Below are 27,399 nucleotides of genomic sequence, written 5' to 3' on the forward strand. Positions count from 1 at the left end.
CAGGAGTCTCCCCTCCAGGTACTGGGAAGACATGCAAAGTTAGAAATGAGAAAAAAACACACATTAGAACATTCAGCTATCAAATAATGAATCCAAATGACATGATCTGAAAAACTTATGAACCTTTTGTGGAACAACTATGACTATTGACACCTAGATCTAGTTTATTTCAACATCTCAGGAGGCAGTGAGCAGTTACTCCCTAGGAAGACCGGTATAGTCCTAGAAAGAAAGAACAGCACTGTTCATCAAGGAAAGATTACCAGGTTTTCTTTTATTGAAAAATATACTTGTTATTTGGAAGGAGAAACAGGAAGTAAATACATATGTATAGTGAGAGAGGAGCAAAGGACTGGGAAATGAAAACAATTTCAGCTACTGAAAAATAATTTTAAATGGAACACTTGCAGAAAAATGCATGTTCTTCACAAATATATTTAATTTCTCTTCAATGTCGATGCAGAGTGGGTATTCCAATGGGCACCTGTAACGGGCTGTTACAACAGAGGAATTCCTATTCCGCACAGTCACACACAGCGGGACGAGCTCTGAAGCTTCCTCTGTTGCAGTGCTGTGCCACTCAAGGGCAAGGCAAGGGCCACAGCTAAGTCATCTCTTCTGCATCACTGTTGGCACTTTTAAAAACTGTCCCCTAGACCGAGGCAAGCTCTACATCTTGATCATTCATTTTCTTTAGCGAAACAAAAACGAGCACTTGTCTGGGAGGTCTACAGTTCTATCTGGTCTCTGCTTTCTTAATATCCAGCCACTACCTTCTGTACAGCATGACGGCCTGAAAACAGAAAGAGGTGTAGCTCCATTCGCTCAGTTCAATGTACAGAGATTACAGCCCAGTCTGTGGCCAATTTCCAAGACTATCAATTTGGCTTTGGAATTCACTCCAGAACTAGGTCTTAGAATCAAAGCATTGTTAAACAGATTTATATCATTAAATGAAGATTAGGTAGTTTGTCTCTACACGAATTATAAAACAAAAAAACCCATGGAAAACAGGTCTTCTTTGGCACCTTATGCTATAAAACAATCTCATCCAACAATAGGTCAAACATTTATTATGGCATTCCGCAATATTAAAAGTAGCTTACTGCGGTAGCACAAATATGGCAATTTTGTTATTGGGCTTAGCAGTCATAGAAAACAAAAGTCCTTTCTGAAAAGGTTTAAATGAACTCTTCAAAACAAAATGTTGACACCTTTCCTTCTCCACCTTCCAGACAACATCAGACACTTACACACAATGTCATGCTACTTAATCAGTATCTGGTTTTACTAAAATAGCCAGACGTGGACTTGATCTTAGTGAAACGTGGGTCCAGCTGTCTTGTCTTTCCAATAATTATCCCATGAGGTCTAAAAGCACATGACATGACCTGTTTCTTCCATGAGCAAGCAGCCCCTCTCTGTAAATCCTGGCCTTGAAATCATGTAACCTGCACAGCACTGTTCTGATGGAGATTCTTCCAGCCACAGAGAAGTCTAGTTTGCACCTTCAGGCACCCATCAGAGCAGCAAGGCAGCCCTATGGCCACTTCAGAATCCTGAATGTCAAACGTGGGCTGTGCAAGTCCTAGGGGACTCTCAAGTCAAACACTGCCTGCACTAGACCCAAGCCTGTATTCTCACAACTGTAGCGTGTAGCAATCATGTATAAAAAAACCTGCTTTCTGCTTGGAATGTTTTTACAGCAGAGCCACTCTGTTGTTTTAAGTATGGGTACACATACAGCTCTCGGGAGTATGAACATTTTTGAGACTGTGTGAAGATGAGGTTAGAGGAATCTACAAGAAGGGGAAGGATAATCAGTCACTGATCCATCCTAAAACACAATGTCTGAATGCAAACTCTTGGCCTGAAGAGCTCACAAACGCCTCTTTCCAACAGAGAAGGTGGGGCACGTGTTCCGAGTGTACAGCTGTGGGAATTCAAGGCCAGTCTATCTGTGGAGCCTACACAGCTGGGCAGACATGGGCTCACACAGGGCACTGCTGCCTGCCATAAGGCTCACAGATGATTTCAGCACAATGAAAAAGAAGTCCGTTTCATTCAATGGTTTGTGGAGGATACTGCAAAGTGTTCTGACCACATCTCTGAACAATTTCTCTGCAATGAAACAGATTTTAAACAAAGCTGACAAATTTCTTTCTCAGGACAATGACCCAGAAAGCTGCACAGCACATGACTGTTCCTCCTCCAGAGTTAATCTGACCAGATTCCTTCTGTAAACCTCCAGCAAAGATGCTCAATACCCTGATTTGCAAAGAACGTGTGTAAAGAATTGTAGGACAACTTTGTTCTGAAACAGAGGTGATAAAACCGCACTATTTTGCATGACAATTCCAGGAAAAGGCCACTTCAGATAAATACAATGTTTGATTTTTTTTTCTGCATTTCCTTACTTTTGCAGCTGAAATATAAAATACACATTAAATGAACATTTCTAAAGTCTTTACATCTGTAGAAAAGTTAGTGTTTTACATTTCCCAAACTGAAGATGTTTAGGTAAAGAAACAGTATGTTCCATCACAGTTCGCAGAGGGAGGCCAGGCGTGAGTCCATTGTGAAGGGCCTGCATCATTTAACTATTGCTTTTTTACTTATAGACCAAACTACTGCCTAAAAATCTTTGTCCCCACTGGCCTCTCCAACCCAAAAGCCAGCTATATGGAAAATGAGGCGAGAGGCAATTGCTTGAGTACCTTTGAGGGAAAAAAATACAACCTAAAAAAATAGCCTCCACTCCCAGAATGCACTGTGAATTTTAAAGCAGGGTGGGGGTAACTCTCAAAAGACTTCCAGAACAATCCATTTTTTTTTTAGCAATCCCAGGTTTGGGGTGTCTTTTTATCTCCGTTCGTAGCCAGTGTCTCATGCCCGATACTGAAATGCTCTCTTCCATGGACTGCCATTCCCATAATGCACTGCACACTGGACCTCTCTTCCTTTGCACACAGGAAATTGCGCGCCAGCAGCGGAGCTCTACCCTTCCCGTCAGGTGTCTGGAGGAAGCGGGTAGACGATAAAAGAAATAAACCAAAGTTCGCCCTAGATTAATACTTTTATAGGTCCTATGTTTATAAAAAGGGTACAACAATGAAAATAAAAACAATATTATAAAGAAAACCACCCCATTACTGTATTAATCTCAAGAGAGATTTTATTATAATAAAATAGCTACCATGAATCACTTAATAAACCTGCATTTTAGAGAGCTGAGAAGGCTTTCTGGCCCTGACTTCCCACTGACAACATTCTTCAACTGCGGCTGCCTCCCAGAAACCACAGCCAGGGGATGAATGCACTGTCCCTCCCCTCCCCTTTCCTCTCCCAGCTCTTCCAGACTGCAGGAAAACACAGTTCAGTCCATGTAGGCTTGACCCTCAGGCTCATTCCAATCGGCTTCCTTGGGGGGGGCTGGTGTTCTTTAGGCAAAGAGCTAGAAGATTGCAGTGGCCTTGCCTCGTCTGTGATCCGACTCTGCTGTGACGACTGGAAAGCTTATCATTGCTGCTGATACTCCTACACTGCGGTCGCCCATGTCGACTTCAATAGCACAGCCTCAGCCATTCTGCTCAATGTTTAGGGGCCCCAATACTGACTGTACTGTTTTAAGAACAGCTGTCAGTATATCCCCTTGTGGTTAAGCAAAGAAATCCCGCTTCCTGTTTGAAAGCATTTGGCGCCACCTGCATTCGATCACGATAAGGAACCGCCTTTCTTCCGTTGCACTGGATAATGTAATCTCTAAATGCAGCGCCGCTCGAAAACTGAACTGCAGCGATAACCTCACATTACTTGATGCCGTTTGTTCACAAAGCGCTGGAGCGGGTAAAGGACAGCGTGCAGGTAAATGTTTAGAAACGTCATCAGGAGGAGCATGGCCCAGAAAGTGTGAGGGTTCTGGTTCTGACAGCAGTGTGCGAGCAGCAGCAGTGGTGGAATAGTGTTCTCTTCTACAGCATACAACTGCACAACGGCACATGGCTGAGTGCGTGTAAAAACTTGGCTGTCATTTCAGAAAAACGAACAGGTTAAAACAGTCATGACAATGTTTCAAGAATTCAGAGGTCGTTTTCTTAATTCCTGGTCCTTGCTGGACCACTTCAGGATTTCAGCATAATAGTCCACGCAGTCTCCTGCTGGTTCAGAAGCAAGGGCATCTGCAGAGTGCAGGAACAGTCACAGCGATACAGGACGAGGTTTTATACTGTGATTCCGACTCAAATATTCATTTATTTTCCCTTTTGCTTATGATGGACTGAACTGCAGCTTCCTGTTGACTGGTAGAGCCAAACCCCCCAGCTAGTGCCTTCTCTAAAAGCCCAGGTCCTAGATGCCATTATGGATTCGACTGCGATCGTACTTGTCTCTCCTCTTTATACTCGAATTTCGTCGTCGTCCTCGTCCATGAAGGAGAAGTCCTTCTCGTCCTCCCCCTGCGGCGAGCCGGACTGGACGCTCTCCGCGTCCCCCTGCCCTGGGCTCCCCTCCAGGGCCGCCGATCCCGCGCTGGAGACGGACGAGGTGTCCGGGTGCTGGCGCCGGGGCTGGGGCTCTGGGGTCAGGGGGCCAGCGCGGTGAGCCTGGCTGTCTGACGCCCTGGGGGGTCGGGACTCCACCTCCCCCTGGCCCAGAAGAGGTGGCGAGCCCCTGCCTTCGCTGCTTCTCCCCTCCTCGAACCCCAGATCGTCCTCCTCCCAGGCGCTTTTATCCATGACGCTCAGGATGTCTCCCAGCATGGAGGGGCCCAGGTCGATGTGGAAGGACATGACGGACTCGGCGTGTTTCAGCCCCCCCCCAACTCTAGGGGGCGACGACGGGGGGAGGTCCGTCAGCTCGCCGAAGTTTTTCTCGTCCAGCTCGGGGTCGTAGGGCCTGTTGATGCCGGAGGGGGGGGCGGCGGCGGCGGCACCGTTGGCGGGCTTCTCGGAGTCCGGCGCTTTCTTCAGGGGGCTGGAGGAGAGGCTCTTGGGGACGCGGCCAGCCCTTCTCTCCCCGTCCTCGTCGTTGAGGTGCGGCAGGGACACCGCGTTCTTCACGAAGGTGGGGGAGCCCCTGGGCGGCGCCAGAGTGGACTCCCGCTTGTCGGCCCGCGTGACGGACTGGGACCGCCGGCTGTGGCGGAACGTGCGGGAGAAGAGCCCCGGCTTGGGGCTCGGGGAGTGCGCCGGGCTGTCCCCCTCGCGGGGGGGCTCCCCGGAGCGGGTGCTGAGGAAGGACGTGTCCCCGAAAGCGTCCCCGCCCCGGCCCACGTGCATGGTGTGGCGGAAGTCCCCCAGGGGGGCGCTGATCATCTCCACCGTGAGGTCGGCCCGGGAGCGGCGCTTGGACTGGGACGAGTTGGAAACCAGCTGCTTGAGGATCGGCATTCTGACGCGGCTCCCGAGAAACGAGGGGAGGAGGATTCGGGATGGGAGATTCCCTAGGCAAGTCCGAAATAAGCTCGAGTCCCTTCTGCTCACTGGAGGCGGGCTATGCGGAGACGTTACGGTACGAGAATTTCCAGATATCTCCAGGTCACAGCCATTGCAGTTCCCCCACCATTGGTCTTGACACCCCAAAATCCTCTCGATCAACCCTGAAAAACAAAAGCACGAGAAACCGTATGGATGAGACGTACAGCCGACCAAGTCTTCTAGTTTCAGATCTGACAAGCATGGCAGACAAACTGGTATTCTATCGTTTCATTCTTTAAAAGGAAAGACAGCGGACGGTAAGTATCAATAAAACAGAACTATGTTTGTGAGCCAACTAACTATAGACAATACAATTCACAGCACAGATTTGCAAAATACTAGTAAATCTTTCAGCATTGCATGAAAATGCAAATTTCAAAAGGTCTTGATAGCAACAGTAACTGGAATATTAAAAGTAAAGGGAGATAATCCAAGACAGAGGTGGAAGAAACCAACATAAAAAGGATACAATTTCAAAGATGGGCTGCAACATGTGTGACAACTTTATTATACCTTTCAACTACAATATTGATATCACCAAGAAACTAATTATGTGATGCATCGTCAGCTTGCTCTAGGCAAATGGCATTAGAGTACCAGGACTCTTGAGCATCTGCAGTCACAGGGAGAGACAGAACAGCCTGCTCTCCATCGGCACCTCAGAGCCACCCCCTCACAATCATTCTGTTTGTTCAATTCCCTGCCAGATTGCAAGTAAACAATCTTTTCCATGTCAAACATGGTTTCCAGGTGACTACGTTCAAATGGTTGTTAATGCACTGAATTCATTAGAACGGAAATAAAAAGAAACCCAGAAGCATGGTAGATCTGCTCAATGCACCTGCAAGAAAAGCAAGTATTTAATAGCAGAACTACAACTAACCAGGTGTGACCCACGACAATAAAATACACATTGAAGTGGCCTAATAACTGCAACTTAATATCAGTCACAAACCCCAGCATGTGTCTTTCTTAAGACACATTTAAATGTATGCAGGTAGAACACACCACCAGAGGGCAGTGTTCATGGCCTGCCCCACACAGCGGGGTGCACACAGGACTCTCACAGGGAAAACAGAACAGAACCATAAGGTCCAAATCACTGTAAATGGGTAAGAAAAAGAGACAAGTGCAAGACTGGTGCCTAAGCCAAGCCGGAGAATCTGGGAATGCTGATCAGGATAAAGTGGGGCTGAGAATGGAGGTACTCAACTCTCAACTCACGTTTGCCTTATTCTGCACTGACATCTCCATCATCTGTAGACCTACTGTTGACAAGAGCCCTGAGGAGCTCTACAGCAGTGCATTGCACTGTCACAGTGATCTGGGCAATGACACCCGGCTGGGCTCTTCCGCCTTATTGAAAGTCTTTATCGCAGCGACGCTGGCAAGGAGTTACGTCCTTTCAGATTAAAAGCTAAAAGAACGTAGGCTTTCCACACTGCCAGAGATGCTTAAATATCTTGCAGAATGAATTACAGCCATGCTGTACTCCATTATATATTAAATAACCCGTCGTCCTTCACACTAACTGCAGAGGTTTGCACTCGAAGCGATTTTTCTGAAAGGCGGGTTCGTCCCACCAAGCATGTTTTTCAGGACTCTTCTTTCTCTCCTAACCACATGTGTGGAACAACAGGAATTCTCATCAGCGTGCTCCGGATTCCCAAGCAGACCCCAGGGAGCCCCTGCGCCTTCCATATGATTTCCAGTCCCGACTTCACAAGTTGAAATTGACACGTAAAACCAACCCTCTGAAGACTCAACCTTTCTAACAATCTTCAACGGCGCTTCTTGATCTCCTGTTCTGGTTTTTACGTCATAAAGGGATCAGGTTGCTCTCGTCTGGCATTTTTCTCATTTTCTAGCTGCTTCTGATTCTAAAGGGTCATTTACAGCTTTAGGCGAAGAAACTCAAAATCTGCTTTTACGCCACACACATAAAACTTGTGTTGTTGCTTCCCCTAAAATGAACTTAAGGTTTCTGAAAGCTTTCTCCTTTCTCTTCAGTACTTGACTAGATTATTAGCTGGTGTGTGGGGAGTGTACTGGTGCACTATGGCTGCCGTCGCATCATCCAGGTGGGGCTGCACATTGGTGGTGGTGGAGGGGAACATCATTACCTGTAAAGCGCTTTGAGTGGAGTGTCCAGAAAAGTGCTATATAAGTGTAAGAAGTTATTATTATTATTATTATTATTATTATTCAGGGAGCCCTGTTTACAGGCACTTATAAATGCTGACAAACAGAAGTAGCGTCAATCCCAGTACAGCTGCTTGTGTGTCTTAGTCCACCAGCGCTAACAGCCAGCACTCTTGGCTTGACAGTAATCACGGAGATAAAAAAAAATAGTCTGCACACTACTGCACGTTCACTTGCAGCCCATTTCCTCCCCCCCTTGAAACGAATGAGGCAATTTTGAACTGCAGCCCTCAGGGCTCGGCCGAGCGTCTCGCTGATGGGAGTCACCTAAAAAAAAACAAGAAACTGTGTTTCAAGCCAGCCGAGTCGCTGACAGGGGAGGATGTGTCGTCACCGAAAACCTCAGGTTCCATACGTTGTACGAGTTACCCTCAACGCAGGCTACAGGTCAGGCCACGCCGCCCAGGAACCTGAGGAGTGGAGGTTTTGCTCATTTTGAACGCAAAAAAATTGTTGACGAAACTGTGACTAGTCACAGAATGATGCATTTCAGGCCCGAGTCAGCAAACTTGTCAAGATCCGACGAGCTGCTGCCAGAGAAGGCTCTGCTTCAGCAGCAGGATGTGGCTCTACCCATGTCTGGACCGTCACCAGCCATGCAGCAGCATGCCTGGCGGGATCTCCTCCTCTAGTCTCAGTGCTACACCATGACCTCATGCAAGGCTGCGTAATTATGGTCTGCAGCATTCAGATTGCTCCTCAAGCTTGTTTCTGAACCACTGGCTGGTGCCAACCTCAGGATCTGGCGCGAGCCTGCAGCCAGAGGGCACTGTCCCATTGCCTGCCCCCCATTACCATTCCCAAGCCCAAAGCACATGGTGACCTGGGGAAATCAGAAATGGTTTCAAGTCTTTTGCTCTGCTCTGTCATCCATCTCTTGAAAGCACATCCTAGGGTCCGCTGGCTTTTTGTTCCAACTGCTTTAGCAAACCAAACCTGAAAACGTGACAAGGAATTTGCTAATCGGACCATTCTGACATCAGTTTTGAATCCTTTCGTGAAATCAAGTGAGTTTCATTTCAAGGAAAATCTTAACCTTGAAGCACACAAACATTCCCCACGTCTACAAGCCCAATTCAATTAAGGAACCGTCTGCGAAGCTGAACATATGCGAGCATGAAAAACAACAAGATGGGCGGAGTGCTGAAGGACAGCTGGATTCAGTTGTCTTGCCTGTAACAACACTCAACAGTTAACCTCGTTATTGGAAAAACTTTTAACGACCCCTCAAGCCTTTCCAAGTTTCCATTCAGTTTGGAGAATTCGTCCACCCACAGACAAAATAATCCCGATGTAAAAATAGAAAACGAATAATGTAAAAAGCCACATCCCGCTGCACTTCGAAAATCAGCATAGTGCTCCTTAAGGTTCCAGTATTTCCAGCCTGCACAGAGAAACACTAAGCACTGCCTACAACACGAATGGCACTGAAAAGGAAGAGTGCAACAATGCTAAAATGGAATGTTTTTTTAGCAGTGTAGACTAGTGTAGGTCTCATGTTAATCAGCTTGTTTTCTAAACAGATGAGAGAAAAACAACTTGCAGCAAGAAGCCAGGACTGTAATTAGCTGGTTGGGTGTTTCAAGCTACTGTTCTGTCAACACGATGCGCTTGCTGTGCTGGATTCAGCAGTTTCACAGCTTGACAACATGGGATCTGTGCGCTGTGTAGGCAAGAGGCAATACTGTTAGCACTCAGCTTCAGTTTGTGAGGCTCCCGCATGCGTCTGCAAGCGTCGGCTGAGCTCAACAGGCCAGACATTGCTACTTCGAGCCCGAGCCACATGACACGACGGCCCGGACTGTCCTGGTGGGGCCAGGGTTAGTTGGCACTCTTGGCTTTCTGATCACCAGTTTAGCCTCCCATTCAGAGTACCCTTATAGGCTTGCTTGCAGTGATGCCAACAAGAAGCACAGCAGACTCCCCCTTTGTCCGGCTACAGATGAAGAGAGGCTCTGCTGACAGGGCATTGGTCCAACTCTCTCCCAGGAACAGGTACAGGAGCAGTTGCCAGACAGCCCAGGCTCGAAACACCTGAGGGGGCTGACATTGAAGAAAAATAATCTGCGATTCCAATGTAAAAATAACAATGCCCTTATTGGGATCTGCTACATTAGGGCTTCAATAATCTTTCAATTATTTGAATCGATCCCAGAATCCTCTACTCCAGGGTGCACTTTCTCCCTGTACAACTCGCACTACAGTTATCACAATTTAAAACAAAAGGGCACCCTCCCTCCTCACCCTCTCAGTTCAGGTTTCCTGCCTCAAGCTTACAAGTCATGCTACACCATTACTCATTACGGCCTTTCTCGTTACAATGCCCTTGAAATATGATACACCCGCCCCCCTCCCACCAATGGCAACACCACACTCACCTGCCAAGGCTCTGCCTGACTCCTGGAGGAAAAACTCCCCGCAGGCGAGAGAGGTGCAGCACAAGTGTGCGGCACAGACGCCACAAGCGCAACAAGACCCGCGGTTCTTTCCCAGAGCAACACTGACGACAGAGAAGCTTCGCCCAGGGGCAAGAAACAATCAAGCGATTGGACGAAAAGAAAACTTGCTCTTACGGAGGGGGGGAAAAAAATTAATAGAGAACACATGGAATAGAGAACAGTTTCCATAATCCTTCCACATCCGGAGTTGATTTTCGGCCTGGGACTCTTTGTTCTTCCTGGTCCTGAGCGATGGGCGTCCCGTCAGCTGCCGCGCTGGTTCAAACGGTTCAGACCTGAGAGCTGCTCCCAGGATGCTCCCGCCTCGCTCACTCTGGCCAGGCCTGCACTGAGCTGGGAGGATGGGGCCGTTCACCGGAGCGACGCGTACTGCGTGCTCTCCCGCTCTCACAGGAAGCAGCAGTTCGGAGCACATGGCCTGGCAGCCCCCATGAGCCCCCTCATGGGTACGACTGTCATTCAAAGTGAATGCGCTGCCCATCTTGGTGCACATAGCCATTGGCACCAGCAATGCCAAACTACATCGTACAATCAGGCGCAGAAAAAATAACCCGGACAATTAAGCAAATTCAAGAAGGCAGGAAATGCCACAGACAGAAGATCAATATCTAAGTACCACTGTCGATACTTTTCAAGAATGTGTGTGGCTTCTCACTGAAAAGCATTTAGCTGTGCCCCGGCAATGGCCTTTCAAAAACAAACAAACAACGAATCCTAATTTCCCTAAAAGGGAACTGCATTTCAATTTCCCACTACATTCAGCAACTTTCACTTTCCACCATTCAACAACGATCACACTATCTGAAATCAGGAGCTTCGCAAAAACACAACACTGGATTTCTTCACTGAAAAGACTCATGGTGTTCAAACAGGACGTTTTTATGCATGGATGGTAAACCTGACCCAGACCAACAATATTGTTTCAGGCATGAAGTCTTCATCCGATCCGATTAAGAGGAAGAGTTTGTTTTCCCAATCCTTTTACTTCACCTCAATCTCTTCCTACCTTCCCTTAAGAGAAAAAGATCTAGTGGAGGAAAGGATCTAGGTCCGGATGTCTTGAATTCGTACGTCTACAGATACTTTGCATTTCAGCCGGAAGATCAAATTATTAAAACAAAAAGTAAGATATGTTTTCAATACTAAAATGTAAAAACATGATGTACAATTTTGATCACCACATCATAGAAAAGATAACTGTTGCTTTGGATGCCTTCCAAAGTAGAGGAACCAGACACATTCTGGGGGTTAAGGAATGTCCTGAACTGACAGGCTGAAGGAACTGTACATTATTAGTCTTGAAAAGAGAAGCTTATGAGAGGAAGTACTGGAAAAACCTCAAAATGAATCGACAGTCATCCCAGCAGATTTCTTTAGAATGAACAAACCAGAGGACACAAGCGAAAAGGACGTATAAGTGCACAGAAAAACTTCTTTGGACAAGAGTCTGGACAGGCCACCCAGCCATGCTGTTGATGCCTATAACCTGACTTCTTTTTATAAGATGTCTGGCTGAGAACCTTGGGATCAACCTACCAAAGAGGCCAAACGGCCATCTCTCCACGTTTAAGCAGAAGTCAAGGCAATGTCAAGTGAACCCTGAGAGGAAGAAGGAGAATTTCCCCTTCCTGGGGTTCGTGCTCCATGCAGTTGTTCTCATTAACAATCTAATCTTTGCTCTACATCGCTTTTTACATCTCTTAGCAAACTGGTAAAATACTACATTGAAAAAGTTATTCCACTCCACTGACAAACCCAGATGAAGATCTTTCTAGCAGACAGGGCTATTGGTTAGACACTGGTTATTCTTTTTAACCTCAATAACCTCCTTCTCACAACAGAAACATTTACACCTTTAGTGGTGTAAACCTTTACCTACAGGCCTTTTACTTGAAAGCATGCCCATTTATGTTTACAAAAGGCTTCACTAAAACTTTACAAGACTATGGTCTGGGTACTACTGCTTTATTACAATCACCTTCACTGCACACGTCTGGACGCCGAGTCACATGCTGTCCTCCGGAGCGCGTCTCAGGAGAACTGCTGGCCTTGTACTGCGTGCTCACCAATCAACATTTAATTTTCAACTGCTTATGTGAATAACAAGCTCTCATACCTACCTTGGTTGAAGCTGCTTTTAAAAACCAAAGCTCTGCTTTGCTTCAAAGTGACAGCAATTAAACACTCTTGGCTGAAAGGAGCAAGTCCAGGTATTCAAGTTGCTGCCATCTTGCATACGAAGAGGTCCAAAATGGTCACAGCTCAGCATCAACACAGCCCGAAGAACAGCTTTCCTTTTAAGTCAAGCAGTGATTCGCTTTCCACAAGAGCCCTGGCCTCTGTCGGAATGGCACAAGATGCCTGCCCTCAGCTTTATACACAGAGCACTCCCAACGACACCGCATTGAACTGCCCCTGCTGCAGGTCACAGCCATTCGCATGCAAATGATCAAGAAAGGAGCTCAGACTAGCCGCCAGCGGAGCCTCGTCTGTCCCGTTAATTAACCCGCGGCAGTCGTCGGCAGCACCCCCTCACAAATGCATGCCCTGCTTTTGAATGCTAATCCCGTTATGGAGGCAAAGGTAACTATCCCATCAGCAGTTCATCTGAATAAAGTCTGGCCACATTACACCCCAAAAGCCATATCTGATGTGATATCATAAAAGATTGAAGCAGCACATCCAAACGACATTTGTCAGGCGATCAGTAAAGACAGACAAAAAGAACTCGTATATTTCCTAGATAAAGCCCTCCAATCAAATAAATGTAGAACATAAACTGTATAATGCTTTAATCTAACATTCTAAAAAATAAACATGCTCTCAACATATTTAGAACACTTAATGACTGAGGAAGTGTAAAATCTGTCTGGACCTATAATGTCTTCAGATACACCTTATCTAAGTTTGATGATGCTACCAAAATGATACACTCAACCTCACTTTCAATTATAAAAAAAAAGATTTTCATCAGGCTGAAAAGACTACATCAACTGATTTAAGGAGTTGCCAAACCTTGTAATTGACAGCCCATTCTCTGTCATGATAATGCAAAAACAAATGTTGACCTTTCCCCCCTAATTTAAATGATCACAGTAGCCAGCATTGTATGCAGCATTCATTCAAGAAACAGCTGGATAAGATCCGTGGACTGATTACCAACAAGGCAGATGGGCCGTATGCCCACCACTCATTTTTAACCGTTGTTATGAGTAACTGGACAACTAACAGTGGGTCAGTACTAGCTGAGGCTGAGCTCTGCAGTCATGTCTAGAGAGGACACTGACAGGGGTTGAGTTGGAAGTCCAGAGGAACTAGGGTGTCAATTTGTGTTTGAGTTTCACTAAACTGGTGTTTTTTTTACTTTTCCCAAAACCCACCTGTTAAAGGACACCTGCTTTCCACCACACGCACCCCGTTTTAGTTATGACTTGTCCTGTTTCCTGCACAGCAAGTCCCCACAGCCAGGACCTTATCTGGTGCTTTTCCAACATCTTTAACCATTGCCAGGAAACTGCTGGCGATCGTGAGGCCTGCCCCAGTATTGTGAGCGAAACGCATAAGGAAAAACAACAATTCAGTATGGAGACTGGGGGACAATTAAAAAGGGATGATGCCAACTTTAAAAGCCTGTACTGAAAGGCTCCGAAAACAAGGAAGAGATCAAGAGATGAATGGTAATGACAAGACACTGTCTCCACAAGTCACAGAAAGGGCAGCTGAATGCAGTATGTCACCTGTTAGGTCCAACGCCTCTTTAAATTACATACCATATACTTCTAAAATCCGCCCGAGAGCTACCACACCTCCGGAACAGAGCAAATCATGCAATCTTTAGTCAAAAGCACACTAATTCAGGGGAAGTTCCAGAAAACAATACAGTCACGCTACTTATCTGCAAGTGCTCTGGGGTACTAGCCATTTTCAGTGATGAAGGAGTTGAGAAACTATGGTTTGTCAGGACAAACAAAACTTCAAACTCTAGTCAATGTTGTCTAATTGACAAAAAAGACTGTTTCCCAATGCCCCATGTTCATTAGGAAACGTTCATGAACATATCCTGATACACATGCGCAGCACAGACTGTGCAGGTAGATTCAGGCCTAGCTGCCACACACAGGCTAGGTGCTGCAGGATCAAGTCATGCATTCTGGCACCACACCCCTAACATGACCTCTCTCCTCTCGCCTGCAACTGACTGAAGAGAGTTACCTCTCCACTGAAACAGACCTAAATACTGCTTATCCTGTTTTCTCCCTCATTTTCAAACCTGTCCCATCGGCCAGCTTCCAAAATTCCTGATCACATCACATCGTGTTTCCCTTCATGCGGTCTTTGGGTATGACAGCCACAGAGCTAAAATGGTAGACTTCATTTCCAAACACCAATAACTCATTAGAGATCTGGTTTGAGGGTACAGCATCATTTATACTGCGACAATCTCTACACATTCAATCTTATTAATGACAGGGATGACGGGTGTATGGCAGATCATGTGGATGTGCATGTCACATTGGCACATAGGGAAAGTAAAAATGTCTTATGCTGAAAGGGAAAAAGGGAGGGTTATAAATTTCAGCCCTTGTTTTATTCCTCAAGGTTTCATCTGTCAAGGTGACAGACAACAGCACAGGCTGGCATGCTGAAATGTCTCTTTCTTGGTACCCCAGCGATGGGGGCCACTGGTTTTCCTTTAGGGGGCTGATTGGTCAGCCTGGAGCCCAGGCTGGGCAGAGCACGCCTCCCTGACATTTACAGAGCAGAAAGGAAGCTCAGAATGGGCATGACCAGGGTGCAGAGTTGGCAGGGCTCTTCAGGAGAGCTGTGCTCTTACTGCACTCAACGTATTACCTAAACCTCTTGGAATGTGCCCAGACCTCATTAGTCTGCCGAATGAGAAGAGCAGAGGAAAGCGAGACAGAGGACGATTGTGTCCGTCTCCAATTTTTCACTCCAACTGAGTTGTCTTTTATTTTATCTTTATCCTTGTCTGGCTGCTGCTTTTTTTTTATGTGCTGATCGCCAACGGTTTTATGGGATGGGGCTTTTGTTTTAAAAGTATTTTTCCCCATAAAGGATGGAGCTGGAGGGCTGGGGGTGGGGGGAGGGGGAAAATTGGAAGGGTCTGCACAGGACAATTAAAAAAAAAAGTGATTCTGAAATTACAAAAAGCTCATTCTGAAGACACAATAAGCAAAATAACTGAAATCAGAGTGCCACTTCAGAAACCTACTTCAACAATGAAGGAAAAAGAAAAGTTTAGAAAAAGAGCCCCCCCTTTCACTATTACTCGCTTTTCCATACAGACAAACGGGTCATTTCACCAGTATGATAAGCGTCTGATAACAGTGCAGCAGAAACTAAGCCTCTGTTCAGCAAACGCAGCAATTACCATCTCGCAGAAAGACGTACACAAGGTCAGCCTGCCAGAAAGTGGATGGGAAAGGCAAAGCACCATGGGACTGTGGAGGACCGAGAGCAGGAGGTCTGTGGTATTGACACTTTGGGCCATGCTGTCAGGAAGGGAGGGCGGAGGGTGCTTTCCCTCCAATGGCGACTGCTCTGCGGAAATAAAGCACGCCGCCCCTTCCTGTTCTCTCACAGGCAGGACACCTGTGAGCCACAGGCGTCTGAGCCTGCAGGCGCAGCCCTCATGTAAATTCTCCAGGAACCCTCGCGTGCAAATAAAAAACGCACGCTGGTCTCCTCAGGCACTCTCTCAACACGACACTCCAGCCTCCTCCTTTCCAACGGCCCTCTCGCTTGAGGGCATAATTGCACCAACCGGCCTAAACACAGGAAAGAAATGTCTTCTCTCAGCGCACAGGTCTCGCCAGGGAACAGTAAAAGTGCTGTGTTAAGAGAAAACCCTCAGCGTGGGCTCTGTCCTTAATGATTTAACCCGAGGTGGATATAAAACCGTTGCTTGTAATAACTTTATTAATCCCACTGGTTTGCCTGCTTGGCATGAAAAGAATGGGTTCCCACAATGACTGTTTGTTTGCTTTTCATACTTTATAAGTGATAGCTGGCAGCAAGTGCTTTAAGCAGAAAAGCCTGTTTCAGTGTGGATGGATCTGAGGCAGAGCTCCATCACTACACATGTTTAAAGCGAAGAGCCTTTCTTAATTGGGACCGCTTCCCTAATCTGCCCCGTGAAGAGCCAGTGAAATTATCGGCAGTAAAAACGTGGCAGTTTTGGTCTCCTGCTGATTTCATTAGCACCCCTGCCGAGAATCTTAATGTCTATTCCTATTTCCTGCCACAGGACAGAGACATCATCAGCCTGCTCAGGGCAGACGTCTTCATGATCCTTCTGACAGTGGCCGAACAGAGCCGCAACAGCGGTAGTACGTGGAAGGTGAGAAATTGTGGATCACCAACTGGAGGAAATTTATTTGGGCAAGTAAAGAAACACGGCAGCTGTCAAATATCCAGTCAACTCAAAATGCAGCGCAGTAGTGAGCAGTGTGTGGTTTCAGTGTGTGGTCACCCCTCCTGTATAACACAGCATAGCAGAGCGCACCTCTGACTCATGTCGTGTGGCCAAAAGCTCAATGCACAACACACAGCGACTGTCCACTCAAATAGCTCAAACCTAACGCTTTCCAACCTGACGCAATGAAAGGCCAACACCACACAGCTTTGCTCGCACAAGAAGCGACAACTGCATTAACCTGCTCAAGACGGACGCTCTTCGCTCTGGAGGGGATTGAGATTCTTCTGTGACAGTGGCCAAACAGAGCAGAGGACTCGCAGACACAGACCCCACGCGACCTCTGTGGAATAACAGCAGCACGGACCCGTCACAATCTGACTATCGCAAGCCGATTTCAAACGCGATGTGGGGGAAATACAACAATTCCAACACACTTGAGAGAGGCCAAGCTTTATAATGCGAGCGCATCCAACTAAAAGCGAGATCTTAAAGGGCCACACAGTGAGTGAGTCACGTTAAATAGGTATGTTTTTCTGCCTGAGCGGGCCTGTTAAGAGTCTCGGTGCCCAGAGCAGCAGAACAAGTGGCTCCTTGACATAGAGCACAGGCTTCCCCCGAGTCTGGGAGTCACTGAAGGAAAAGGCTCTGGCTCTTCCGGAAAATGAGGGGGGGTTATCACTACTGCTCTTGCAAAAGCCTCGTCTCATCAGAGGACAGGACGCCTCGAGGCCCAGGTAAGTCCGCTGACAGGCACAGAATCACCACAGCCCGGCCACTGGGGTCACCTGCAGGACAGCGGCTCTTGGGCTCTGGATGAGCACACCCTTGCAAACAAACGAGCAGAACTCCGAGTGCAATACCAAAAAAAACAAATCAGTCTCTCTGAGTATATTACAGGAGGTAACTGTAATAGCCCAAATGGCATCAATACCAAGCATAGACATCACTTAATAGATTAGATATTAATCAGGATATTAGTTGACTTGCAGAAGAGTCTTGCTCTAGACACAAAAAAAAAGCAGGACCAAAAATTGAACTATGTTCTCCTTACAAATTTCCCCAAGATTCCCCTGAATCTTCCACACTTTATTTCCACTATTTGTATTTGGCCAGTATCCAGGCTCTACTAAAAAGAGCTGATGGAAAGAGTCTATGAGATGAGACAGTTCAGCAGTGCTGAGCTGGCAGGCTTGTGATCACATGTAGCTGCCCAGGTGGAATAAGAGCTGTTAGGAACAGAGGCAACGAACTATGAAGACTCTCTGGACTGTGAAGGGCCTTGTAGCACAGACGGGAGGTGCAATTTTTCCTCAAACTGCTGGCCACACAAATTCAAATTCAAGGAATTCTATTGCCTTGAACAACGCATTCGTGCTGCCAGCGCAGTAGCAGTTAACTGTATTTAGAGACACTTGCATTAAAACATTACTGGACATTTCCATACATTACGGAAAACCTTGCGAGACACTGTCTGCTCCTCAGGCTGTGATAGGATATCTCTTGCAGATAAGAAGGGCTGTAACACTGAAGAATTCAGCGAGTTAATGGTTAATCACTGTCAAGGGGGCAAATGCTCCTGGAAAAGAATGACTCCCACAAAGAGCTGGGCCTGACCGAGTGCCACAGCCCAGATGATTGAAACCAGATGGGACGTCTCTGGAGAACTCACATCGTAACTTGTCAAGGTTGGGAGCCCCATTCAAATCTGCCACATTTTTTCTCACAAGTGAGAACAAGGTCTTTTTTCCAGGGTGGGGAAGTTCTTTTGAAAGGCTAGCTCTGGAGTCGGCCTGCTTCGGGACATGCGACCCAGACCTCAACAACGCGAGACAACAATGAAACCCAAGAGGTAACATTTTTCCATGCTCACATAACTGGAGAAAGGTTTTTTAATCTTCTGACAGACTGCCTGAGTGCCGATTTACAAGTCAGGCTTGGAAGGGGCTGAGCGGAGGCACCCTGAAAGCAATGAACTGTACCACATCTTTGGAACGAACAAATTGCCGTGACAAAATAACAGTGAGAAGAAAGAAGAACACTTTTAAGTGCGTCAGTGTCTTCTGCTCAGCTTTGAAAACATACACAGAACAGGTCTCACTTCTTTGCACTGCTTATTTATTACTGTGCAGCTGGAAACTAGCAAAGCTGTAATTATCCTTGTGGAATCCCCACACATGTCAGCTCCTACAGAGGATTTGCCACTCTGCTCCAAGTACTATTCACAACGTGCTCTCCAGCATTTATCAGCAAAGTATCGATGCAGAAGCTGAAAGAAAGCTTTGCTTTGAAGGAGAAGAGGCTAAGAATCTTACAAGGTTTATCACACCACACTGAAGCCATTTTGGGAGCTGAATATTTTAAACCAAAGGCCACTTCTTTAGCGAGATCTCTTAACAAAGCAACGACTGCGATATCTGTGAGCAGGTTTGTTCCTGTTCCTCTGACACGGACAGAAGCCAGCAATTGAAGTCTGAGAACCCTGTGGACTCTGAACCACAGACCGGAATGCGTCGTACCAGGGCCTGGTTTCAGCAGGTAAAACAGCTGAGAAAAGACAAAACCAGGCAATGCTGTAATGGAGCCTCCCCAAACCTGAAACACTGAACACTGCCTGGGGCGAGGGTATTGAAGTGGATCTAGATACAGATCAGTAAGAATGAATCATTTACCCCCTTTAAATCATTTTAAATACACTCACCCCAAAAGTACACTAAGCAGCTCCTACCTTGTCACAATCCACGTAGGGCAGCCCATCTCCTATTACGAACAGGAGAAGGGGGGCTCAACAGGAATATTATTCCTTGATAAAGAAGGAAATGGCACATACTTGAAGTGTATCTGCTTCCTGGCAGTTCTCCTTTGAATGACACTGGAAAAGAGGCTTGGCATGCACCTACTTCAAAAGGAGCCATTTCTGTTCCTGAAAACTGTATCCTGCTATTGTTTTTTTTATGTAATAAGATGTGGCGTGGGAATTACCCGCCACACCCCTTGGACAATACAGCCGGACAGAAGCCCAATCGGACACAACCTGGATAGGCAACCTACGAAGTCCACGTGTGTTTGCACACCACACTGTTTCACTGCACGTGAGGAGCCGTGTCCGAGCGGTTTGGCCACAAGAAACATTTCCACCTGAACTCCACTCACAAGTATTTCTTCAGGAAAGCAAAAGGCAAGACCTCCTTCAGGTGCATGACAGCGGAAACATTATTCCTTCTTTCTGCTGTTCAGCATGGAAGTAAGAAGTAACCTCTCTTTGTTCCTACTGTATGCCTAACTGGGTGAAGGCCAAGCATGCTGCTCTTAAGAGGAAATAAAAAATTAATCTTTAACAGCTATAATAGGGAAGAATCATTTGGTTAACTGTGAATACAACAGGGGCTCTCATACATTCAAAACTAAATATTCAAAAAGCAGTTTGATGCTTACAAATAATTACTGCAGAATCCAATGGAAAAATAGCAGAGTAAACTGCAGTAATGCCAGTCGATTCATGATAAACTACGAAACCTGAGGTAATCAAGCTGTGGTAAGTCAGGATGAGGGTAACACTCTACAGAATTAGCTTCCCTTAATATGATGTGTTGGTCTAACAGATACAAGCAGTGAACACTCATGCACACAAAATCAGGCACACCTGTTCACCTCAATGAAATCTCTGAAACAGATCTAACAGATACTAGCAACACCTGCCTTCTGTGGGGCATAACAGACAAAGTACAACACTTAGTGCAGGCAACTGCTTCTCCTGCCTGTGATCTCACAGTCAGGGGTTATACAGCTGTCAACATAATGGGCAAGTATGGTGATGAACAGTGTAATGGAGTATTGTCTGGAGCACAAAGTATTTTAAATGCCAACTGAGCTCAAGAACTCACATTATGAAACACAAGGAAGTGAAATGAAGAATATTACAGAAATAAATGGATTTTCTTACAACCAGGCTCACCATTGACCCAAGGCAGGATATAGCAGAGGTTAACTTCATGTTTTTGAATGTCTGTCTCAAATGTTGCGTGCTTCCTGCTTTTGGCATAGAATTAACCTGGAGTTTACAGCCTGCAAGCTGAAGCAGCTCCAACTCTCCAACTTAAGACCGGACATGCACCAAATATGCAGCATCAATTCTTGTGCACACAGCTTCAATAGGAAGGGGGGTCAAAGATTACAAGAGCTTTCACTCTACCCCACAGAGGATTAACACAGCTTAACGTGTGAGCATTTCTTCCTGTACTTCAGTACATGTTTGGCCACCAAACAACCTGACCGGCGCATTCCTGCCCAGCCTCTATCCCACAAAAATGTATGCTGCTTTGTACACATACACAGCCCTCTCCAGCAATGTACGAGCCTTTGGTCACTCTCTGCAGCAACTAGCAGTCAAGCCAAATTCCAGAAAAAACAAACAGTTTACATTGGAATTTCCTGGAATGCAGAGGAGGAGGAGCGGACAGCAGCACTGCCTACATACATACATTGCCACACACGGATCACAGCAATCATGCAAGCACAGCACGAGGATGTTAAATGTAGAGCTCATGCAGAACTATGCATTTGACGAACACAGAGGGCACTCTTCTGCAACATGAAACGGACTAGCAATGTGAAAACTGCAAATAGCCAGCCTTTCCAATTGTTTCTCTCTTTATCTTTTCCACATGCACTTTTATTCTGCAAAAGCCTTCGGTGTTGTTTCTAAGTAGTCTGCTATTTTACCCATCACACCAGCTCACTACACCAAGAAGCATTAGCCATGTAACCAATGAGCATTTTTGCGGTCTTCTTGCCTTTCTGTATATTTGCACAGCCCCACAGTGGCTGGGGCAGGGGATTAAAGCAACATGAAGCAGCATGCAGTGCAACAGCAACTTTCAATAAGCTAATTCTTACTCCTCCTATTCAGTCACATCCCCAATACAAGTCAGAAGTCTTTTTCAGAAGCCATGTTTGAAAATGTCAGTCAGTTATTACAGCAAACAAAGCAACAAGAAAGGGTGATTCAACAGGCCAGCATACAAAGGGCATGCACAGGGGGTGAGGCCCACCCTGCTCTTTTCCAAGTTGTGCAGATGCTCTAGACATCTAATCTCGTTCAGAATCGTGGATAAAAGCAGGCCGCCTGTCCGGGGTCTCAGGTTCTCTTCCCTCCAGCTGCACTTCAGACTGAAGGAAAATCACTTTCTCCTGGGAGGAAAGCCAATTCCATACAGCACCAGAAACTCTGGCACATTCACAGCAGCCTTGCAAAGACTTTCACAGAAGGAGGACAAGAGGAGAAGACAATCTCCTTCGGATGCGCCATAGATCTAGAACGGGTCCTGGCAGCTGCACTCTTTTACTTTAAGAAGCCATGCTGGTTGTAGAGCTGGTCTGCCTAATATCCGTCTGTATTGAAAATGCACATTGTCAGCACTCTGGCAAGAGCACAGCAAGCCAGGAGAGGAGTCCGTCCAGCTGCTGGCCAAGGTCTGGCCCCAGGCTCAACGAGCATAAACACTTCTTCCTTGGAAGAGGTCCATTCGTTTTCAAGATGCAACAATATTTACTTTAACGTTCAACTCGAACAAAAACGAGCGCTTAGCAAAGCATGAGTTGGAAATACGCGACGTACAGCAACCATCTTCTGAAAATGGTCTACTGCACACCTCTTCAATTAAAAGCAAAGAAGTGCAAACTGTAGCATGAACACATGAGACAGACATTGGGAGACTACTTACCCACTGTGTGGCCCATGAGTCTCCGTGAGTTTTGTGCCTGCTTGGGCTTCTAAGAACTGCAAAAACTGGACAGAAATCTTTTTGCAAAAAGGGGTTTGCCACCCTGGTCTAGTTAGTCCAAGCAATTCGATCAATTATGGGATGATGGGTTCTTGTGGGCTGGAGGGTATTCATAGTTTTGTTCCAAAAACTCAAAATTATTTATTTATTTAAGAAATCACTAAGCTAATTGTTCAAAATGAAATTATTCCAAGTCATTAGAAACGGATGATTCAACGGTTCCCTACAAAACAAGCTGCACCAAAGCTTCTCCGTTTTTTACAGCATTTCAATCCGGAGTTCTACTGTGCCATCAGAGAAAAAGGTCAGGCTGACCGATACTTAACAGGCTCTGGCCCCGGCAGGGCGGGGCTGTGGGACCTGGAGGTAGTGTCTCCATGGGGGGGACAGTCAGTCAGAGGGGGGGGCAAAGAGCTGCTTGCAATGTCCTTCAGTGGTTTAGCGCCCCCCAGCCTGTATCATTTTAATGCAAGTCAGATGTCTGGCAACTGCTCCACACTTCTTCCAGCACAAAGCAAACCAAGCCATGACAATGGAACGAACTGCCCAATTGTGTGCCCTTTCCGTCTCGGTATTTACACAAAGGTCAGTCGAACAAGTGGTCTTTCAGCAATACAATGGGCAATCGTAACATTCAGGTCAGGCACAAAGATAAACAGTTCTTTATGGTGCGACCACTAGCACACTGACCATCAAAACGTATGACTGCGAAGCGGGCTGCTCCAATAACACTGGATACAAGCCACAAATGATTTTATGTGCATGTGCCCAAAAGTCTATGATGATTTCTGTCTAGACAACTGATTACTGTTCGAAAAGCAGTACAGACCAGCAAGAGCCACAAGCGAGAGAAGTTCTCAAAGCCTGTAGTGTTTCTCATTTACCGACCAACAGAAGGAATTCATGACAGTATTATCTTTCCTACGCCTTGTTAAATTAAGACAGGTTTACTTTTGGAGTAATTGTACTAAAGCACGACTCAGTCGCTGGACCGAGTAGATGACAGAACTGCTGTCAAACACAGAAACTGCAGGCAGCATCGAGGAGGAGCGGTCAGGGCTCTGGATTCCGATCCCAGATTCCCGGGGGGCTGCGGGTTCGAGCTCCAGGTGGGACACTTTGGTTCTAACCCCGAGCGAGGTTTTTCGCTCACACACGTCTGGCTGTGCAAAGCGGTCTCCAGGTCATCACTGTAACTAAGCATTTGTTCCCAACTGACGTAGCTGGCAAAACAACATGATAAAAATAATCTCTCAAAGAGCAGTAAGCTGTAAGTGGTGGAGCAGGACAGGTAAGACAAGGATGGGAGGTGATTTTCATTGCTTTGGAGTTGCTGCCCAATTCCAGCTGTCGACCACTGTGAATACCCAAGCCCCCCCTCTCACACGCACAGCCCCACCTCTCTGGCTCTTCCTATGCACCACGCAAGTATTTTGTATGCGAAATAAAAACACTTTATTCATAAAGAAAGTTGCACAACTTGTGTCTGCGAGTGCTTCTTAGTTGTTCATGCACTGGTTTCAGTCTCCATTTTTCCCCGGGCAAGCTATTTTCATACGTGTGTACACATGCGGTATATAAAGCATTGATTGCACAGGGAAGGCGTGTCTGATGTAGCACCGATTTAGAAAAATACCCATCACAATCCTAATCGCACCGTTCCGCGTCCCTAACTTTGTTGAGCTCGGAAACGAGAACTCTTGGAAGCTAACCTTTCGTTTCTGTACCAGCAGGACTCACTCTCACGCAGTCACCAAAGTTGTGCATGAGAATGTCAAGAGGCCAACGAAATGAGGGCAAAATCCTCACGCTGAACCAGTATGCACCTGGCCTTGCTCAAAGGGCAGACAGAGGCTTTGTTAAAACCGATGGGCTACTCGAATGAAGTCATTGGCCCACCAATGGAATGACACAATAAAAGTATCTTCTAACTATCACCCCAGCAGTCAGATACAATACCCTTTCCCACTGAACACGCCCCCAAACCATCCCTTCATGCCCTTGCTTACTGTATCTAGACAGACCGCAGTATAATCCCCCCATTTTTCAAACAGCGCTTGAAACCATCCAACACATTTACTGGGCTGTACTTAATGGGTCATTTGCTGGAATGCTGAAGCTAACAGGGGGCCTATTAACTTTACAGCCTCTTCGTTTTTTAAAGACATTATGGGCTTTTCGCCCCGCAGGCTTTCAGCTCCGACTTTACTCTTTATCATCATCACAGCTGATGGATGCCAGGCGCATATCGGCGTAGAGGCTCCACACACCAGAGATGTTTCTTCCCCTATTAGAAATGACTCGGGCTGCATCAGGATGAACGACATCTTTCAAGCGCGCTCTCCCTGCCTTGCAGATCTGCTCCTCTTTACACGAGGACTGACGGGGCAGTCCAGTCAACTGGATCTGGGTCCTGGATTTTTACACGAGGTGACAGAAGAATGACAAAGCAATCTACAGAGAGGGCATCTCTGATGGGGAGAGCCTAAAAACAGCGCCTCTGTTGGCTTCCAGTAAGCTGGGTTAAAACTCATTTTTGATAATCAATGTGAGGAACTCGGAACAACCTTTTCAGCCATACAGTCGCTAGAGTAGCAGCGCCTCGTTGTTTTAATCAAATCAGGAGAAGTAAAAACACCGTAAGGTTGCGGATATTCTCTCATGTGCAAGGACGTCAACTCAGTACAAAGTACACGCTGGAGGCGGTTAACCATTCAGTTTTCGGGGCTGGGACGAGGTATTGCAAATCCTGTAATGGGCCAAAAAAACAGCTTCGGGAATTTTCCGAGCCGGGACACAGCCATGTCATCCCGCCAAACAAAAATAAAAGCTATCGCGGTGACCCTTTGTTGTGAAGCGGAATCAAAAGCAGTCTGGCGTAAAGACAACAAAGGGACTAGTCGTTGCTGAAGTAAAGCACCAGGAGAAAGGGTTTAAATTAAGTGATGCAGCCTCCCAAGGAGCGCGTCTTGGGCAAGAACCAGACGGCTTTTGTACCTCAAGTAAAACAGGCGAGCTCGCTCAGACACTCCCTTATCCGAGACTGTGCAACGGCAAGGCAAACGCGAGTTGCAGTACTGTGTGTGCACCTATCCGAGGGACAGAAAATCCTTTGTATTAAATACAAATTAACACAGGAACAAAGATCGAGAGTCCGCTCGCGTATCGGTCTTTTCATTGGCTCTGCAAGTATTACAAGCTTTAAATACAATAAAAACCTACCCAGGTATTGAAACAGTCTACTTACCATGCTATTTCTGTATTACAAAAATCCTGTAAATTCTCCAATCCATGATACATGATAAGAATTATACTGTAACGAATTACACAGCTTACGCAACATCGCTATGCAGCGAAGTTTAGTTTCCACCTACAACTATAATGGTTAACTTACCGTCATGCGATTCTTTTTATCTCCTCAAAATCCACACCGTTTTAATTATTCTGTAACGATCCCCAGTTCGCTGATCGCGGGTTGCGACTGTGGTTCTTTTAGTACACTAGCCTGTATATTGTATTGTTTGTTTTTATTTGATCCGGCAAGCGCAAAAAAAGACCCAAGTTTGTTCAGGCGCTTGGTAACACATCTGCTCGCTTCTTTTTTTTATCCTTTACTGACTCGCGGATAACCTCTAAGGTTTACCACGATCCGAAGAAGGCGTTTGAGAGGCACATGATTTTCGTTACAACGTTTAAGGCGTTATTTTTTCGGTGCGTCTGCTGCTGAATCAACTACTACAGCACCTCAACTCAAGACCCTTCCCGGTCTGTCTCGCACTGCAGCTGCGTGATGGCGCTATCAGCGAACTGTTCCTCCTCCTCTCTCCACTCAGAGCGTTTCACCACCCTCTCTACACGTTTAAAGCGACAGGACGCTATTAAGATCACAGGATAAGACAACCGGGTGGCAATTTATAGTTTTGGACACGGTCACGGACAATACTGGGTGGTTTATTTTAATGGAGTGGGCCTTGGTGTTTCTACCCTATTTATTTACGGGTATGTTGGCGACAAGAAAAAGAGAAGTCCGAAAAGTTTAATGTCGACGCGTTTTTAGGTGTAACTTTGTTTTAGACTTTGCTCTTTGGAGCCGCTCCTGCGTTATTTTCAAGTGTAAAAACACGGACGGTCGCAGTGACTGTTGTGACTGTGACACAACCTTGAACCAAGAACCCCTCTTGTGCTGTAAAAAAAAAAACCCAGCAGAAACAGTTTTCTGCTTTTACAGGCCTATTAAAATTCCGCACTATTTCCCAACGCATTCTTTCAAAAGTTCAAATTATTTAGCGTTTTTTAAAAGAAAACATGCGATGAAGCAACATGTGCTCTCGAGACTCGTGAACCCTATAATTACATCAATAATATAATTACAGCTCCCTCTGAAGAATTTGCGCATAATGGAATTAAAGCCCGTGTTTAAAGTCGAACCGCTGATTATTTCCTGTCCTGCCTCAGCTCTGAGATCCCCTCCCCCGCCGTGGTTCGGTCTGTGCGCTTTGTCTTCCGGTCCAAATAATTAGAGTGACCCCTTTATCCCGAAAAAGGGACATCTTTAACCCTGTAGTCCCACGCCTAGGTTGCCCTCCCCGATGAAATCAAGCATGCGCCGTGAAGAAACACATTACATAGATGGACGTCCAGTGTAATTTCCGATAATTGTATTCTTAAAAAAAAAAACTTTACTTCGAAATACCACACGGGCTCGACTGCGTGATGACTTTCCAAGTAGGCACGGGAATCCTAAACTCACCTAACCCGTTCTACCTTATTCCAGCCTCATTCTTCAAGTTTATTTTTATACAAATATCAAATGATCAAAACACAGAATGCATGACGCCTGTAGGTACTGTAGGTGCGGCAGCACACGAGAGTACCTGGTGGTTTACCTGGTGTAATCTCTAATGTAGAAGTGACGCTTTTTGTGTTGTGAACGTAATTTTCAATACCAAGGCAATACTTCATTTAATTAACAACGTTTCTAATCCATTACATCGTCTTCTAACCAGTGCTGCTTGCTGTTATCAGTCTCCCGTTTCACAGAGAAG

The 27,399-nt window shown here is 46.2% G+C and overlaps 1 protein-coding gene across 4 annotated transcripts; it reads right to left on the minus strand.

The window, feature by feature from the left end:
- Positions 1-250: 250 nt before the first annotated feature.
- cdc42ep4b (CDC42 effector protein (Rho GTPase binding) 4b) lies at positions 251-27,016 on the minus strand. 4 transcript variants are annotated; one of them, XM_006635163.3, is made up of 3 exons: positions 25,749-27,016; positions 4,382-5,596; positions 251-3,017 (listed from the first exon to the last, which is right to left on the minus strand). In XM_006635163.3, exon 2 carries the CDS (start codon positions 5,385-5,387, stop codon positions 4,395-4,397), a length of 993 nt encoding a protein of 330 aa, XP_006635226.2. In that variant the 5' UTR covers positions 5,388-5,596; positions 25,749-27,016; the 3' UTR covers positions 251-3,017; positions 4,382-4,394. The 4 variants fall into 4 exon arrangements, with proteins under 4 accessions (XP_006635226.2, XP_015212003.2, XP_069050662.1 ...); XM_015356517.2 differs by having other exon boundaries at positions 251-5,596; positions 25,749-27,015; XM_069194561.1 differs by lacking the exon at positions 25,749-27,016 and adding an exon at positions 25,352-25,455 and having other exon boundaries at positions 251-5,596.
- Positions 27,017-27,399: the final 383 nt, after the last annotated feature.

Source organism: Lepisosteus oculatus, chromosome 9 (genome assembly GCF_040954835.1).
Source record: "Lepisosteus oculatus isolate fLepOcu1 chromosome 9, fLepOcu1.hap2, whole genome shotgun sequence".
NCBI classification, from domain to species: domain Eukaryota; kingdom Metazoa; phylum Chordata; class Actinopteri; order Semionotiformes; family Lepisosteidae; genus Lepisosteus; species Lepisosteus oculatus.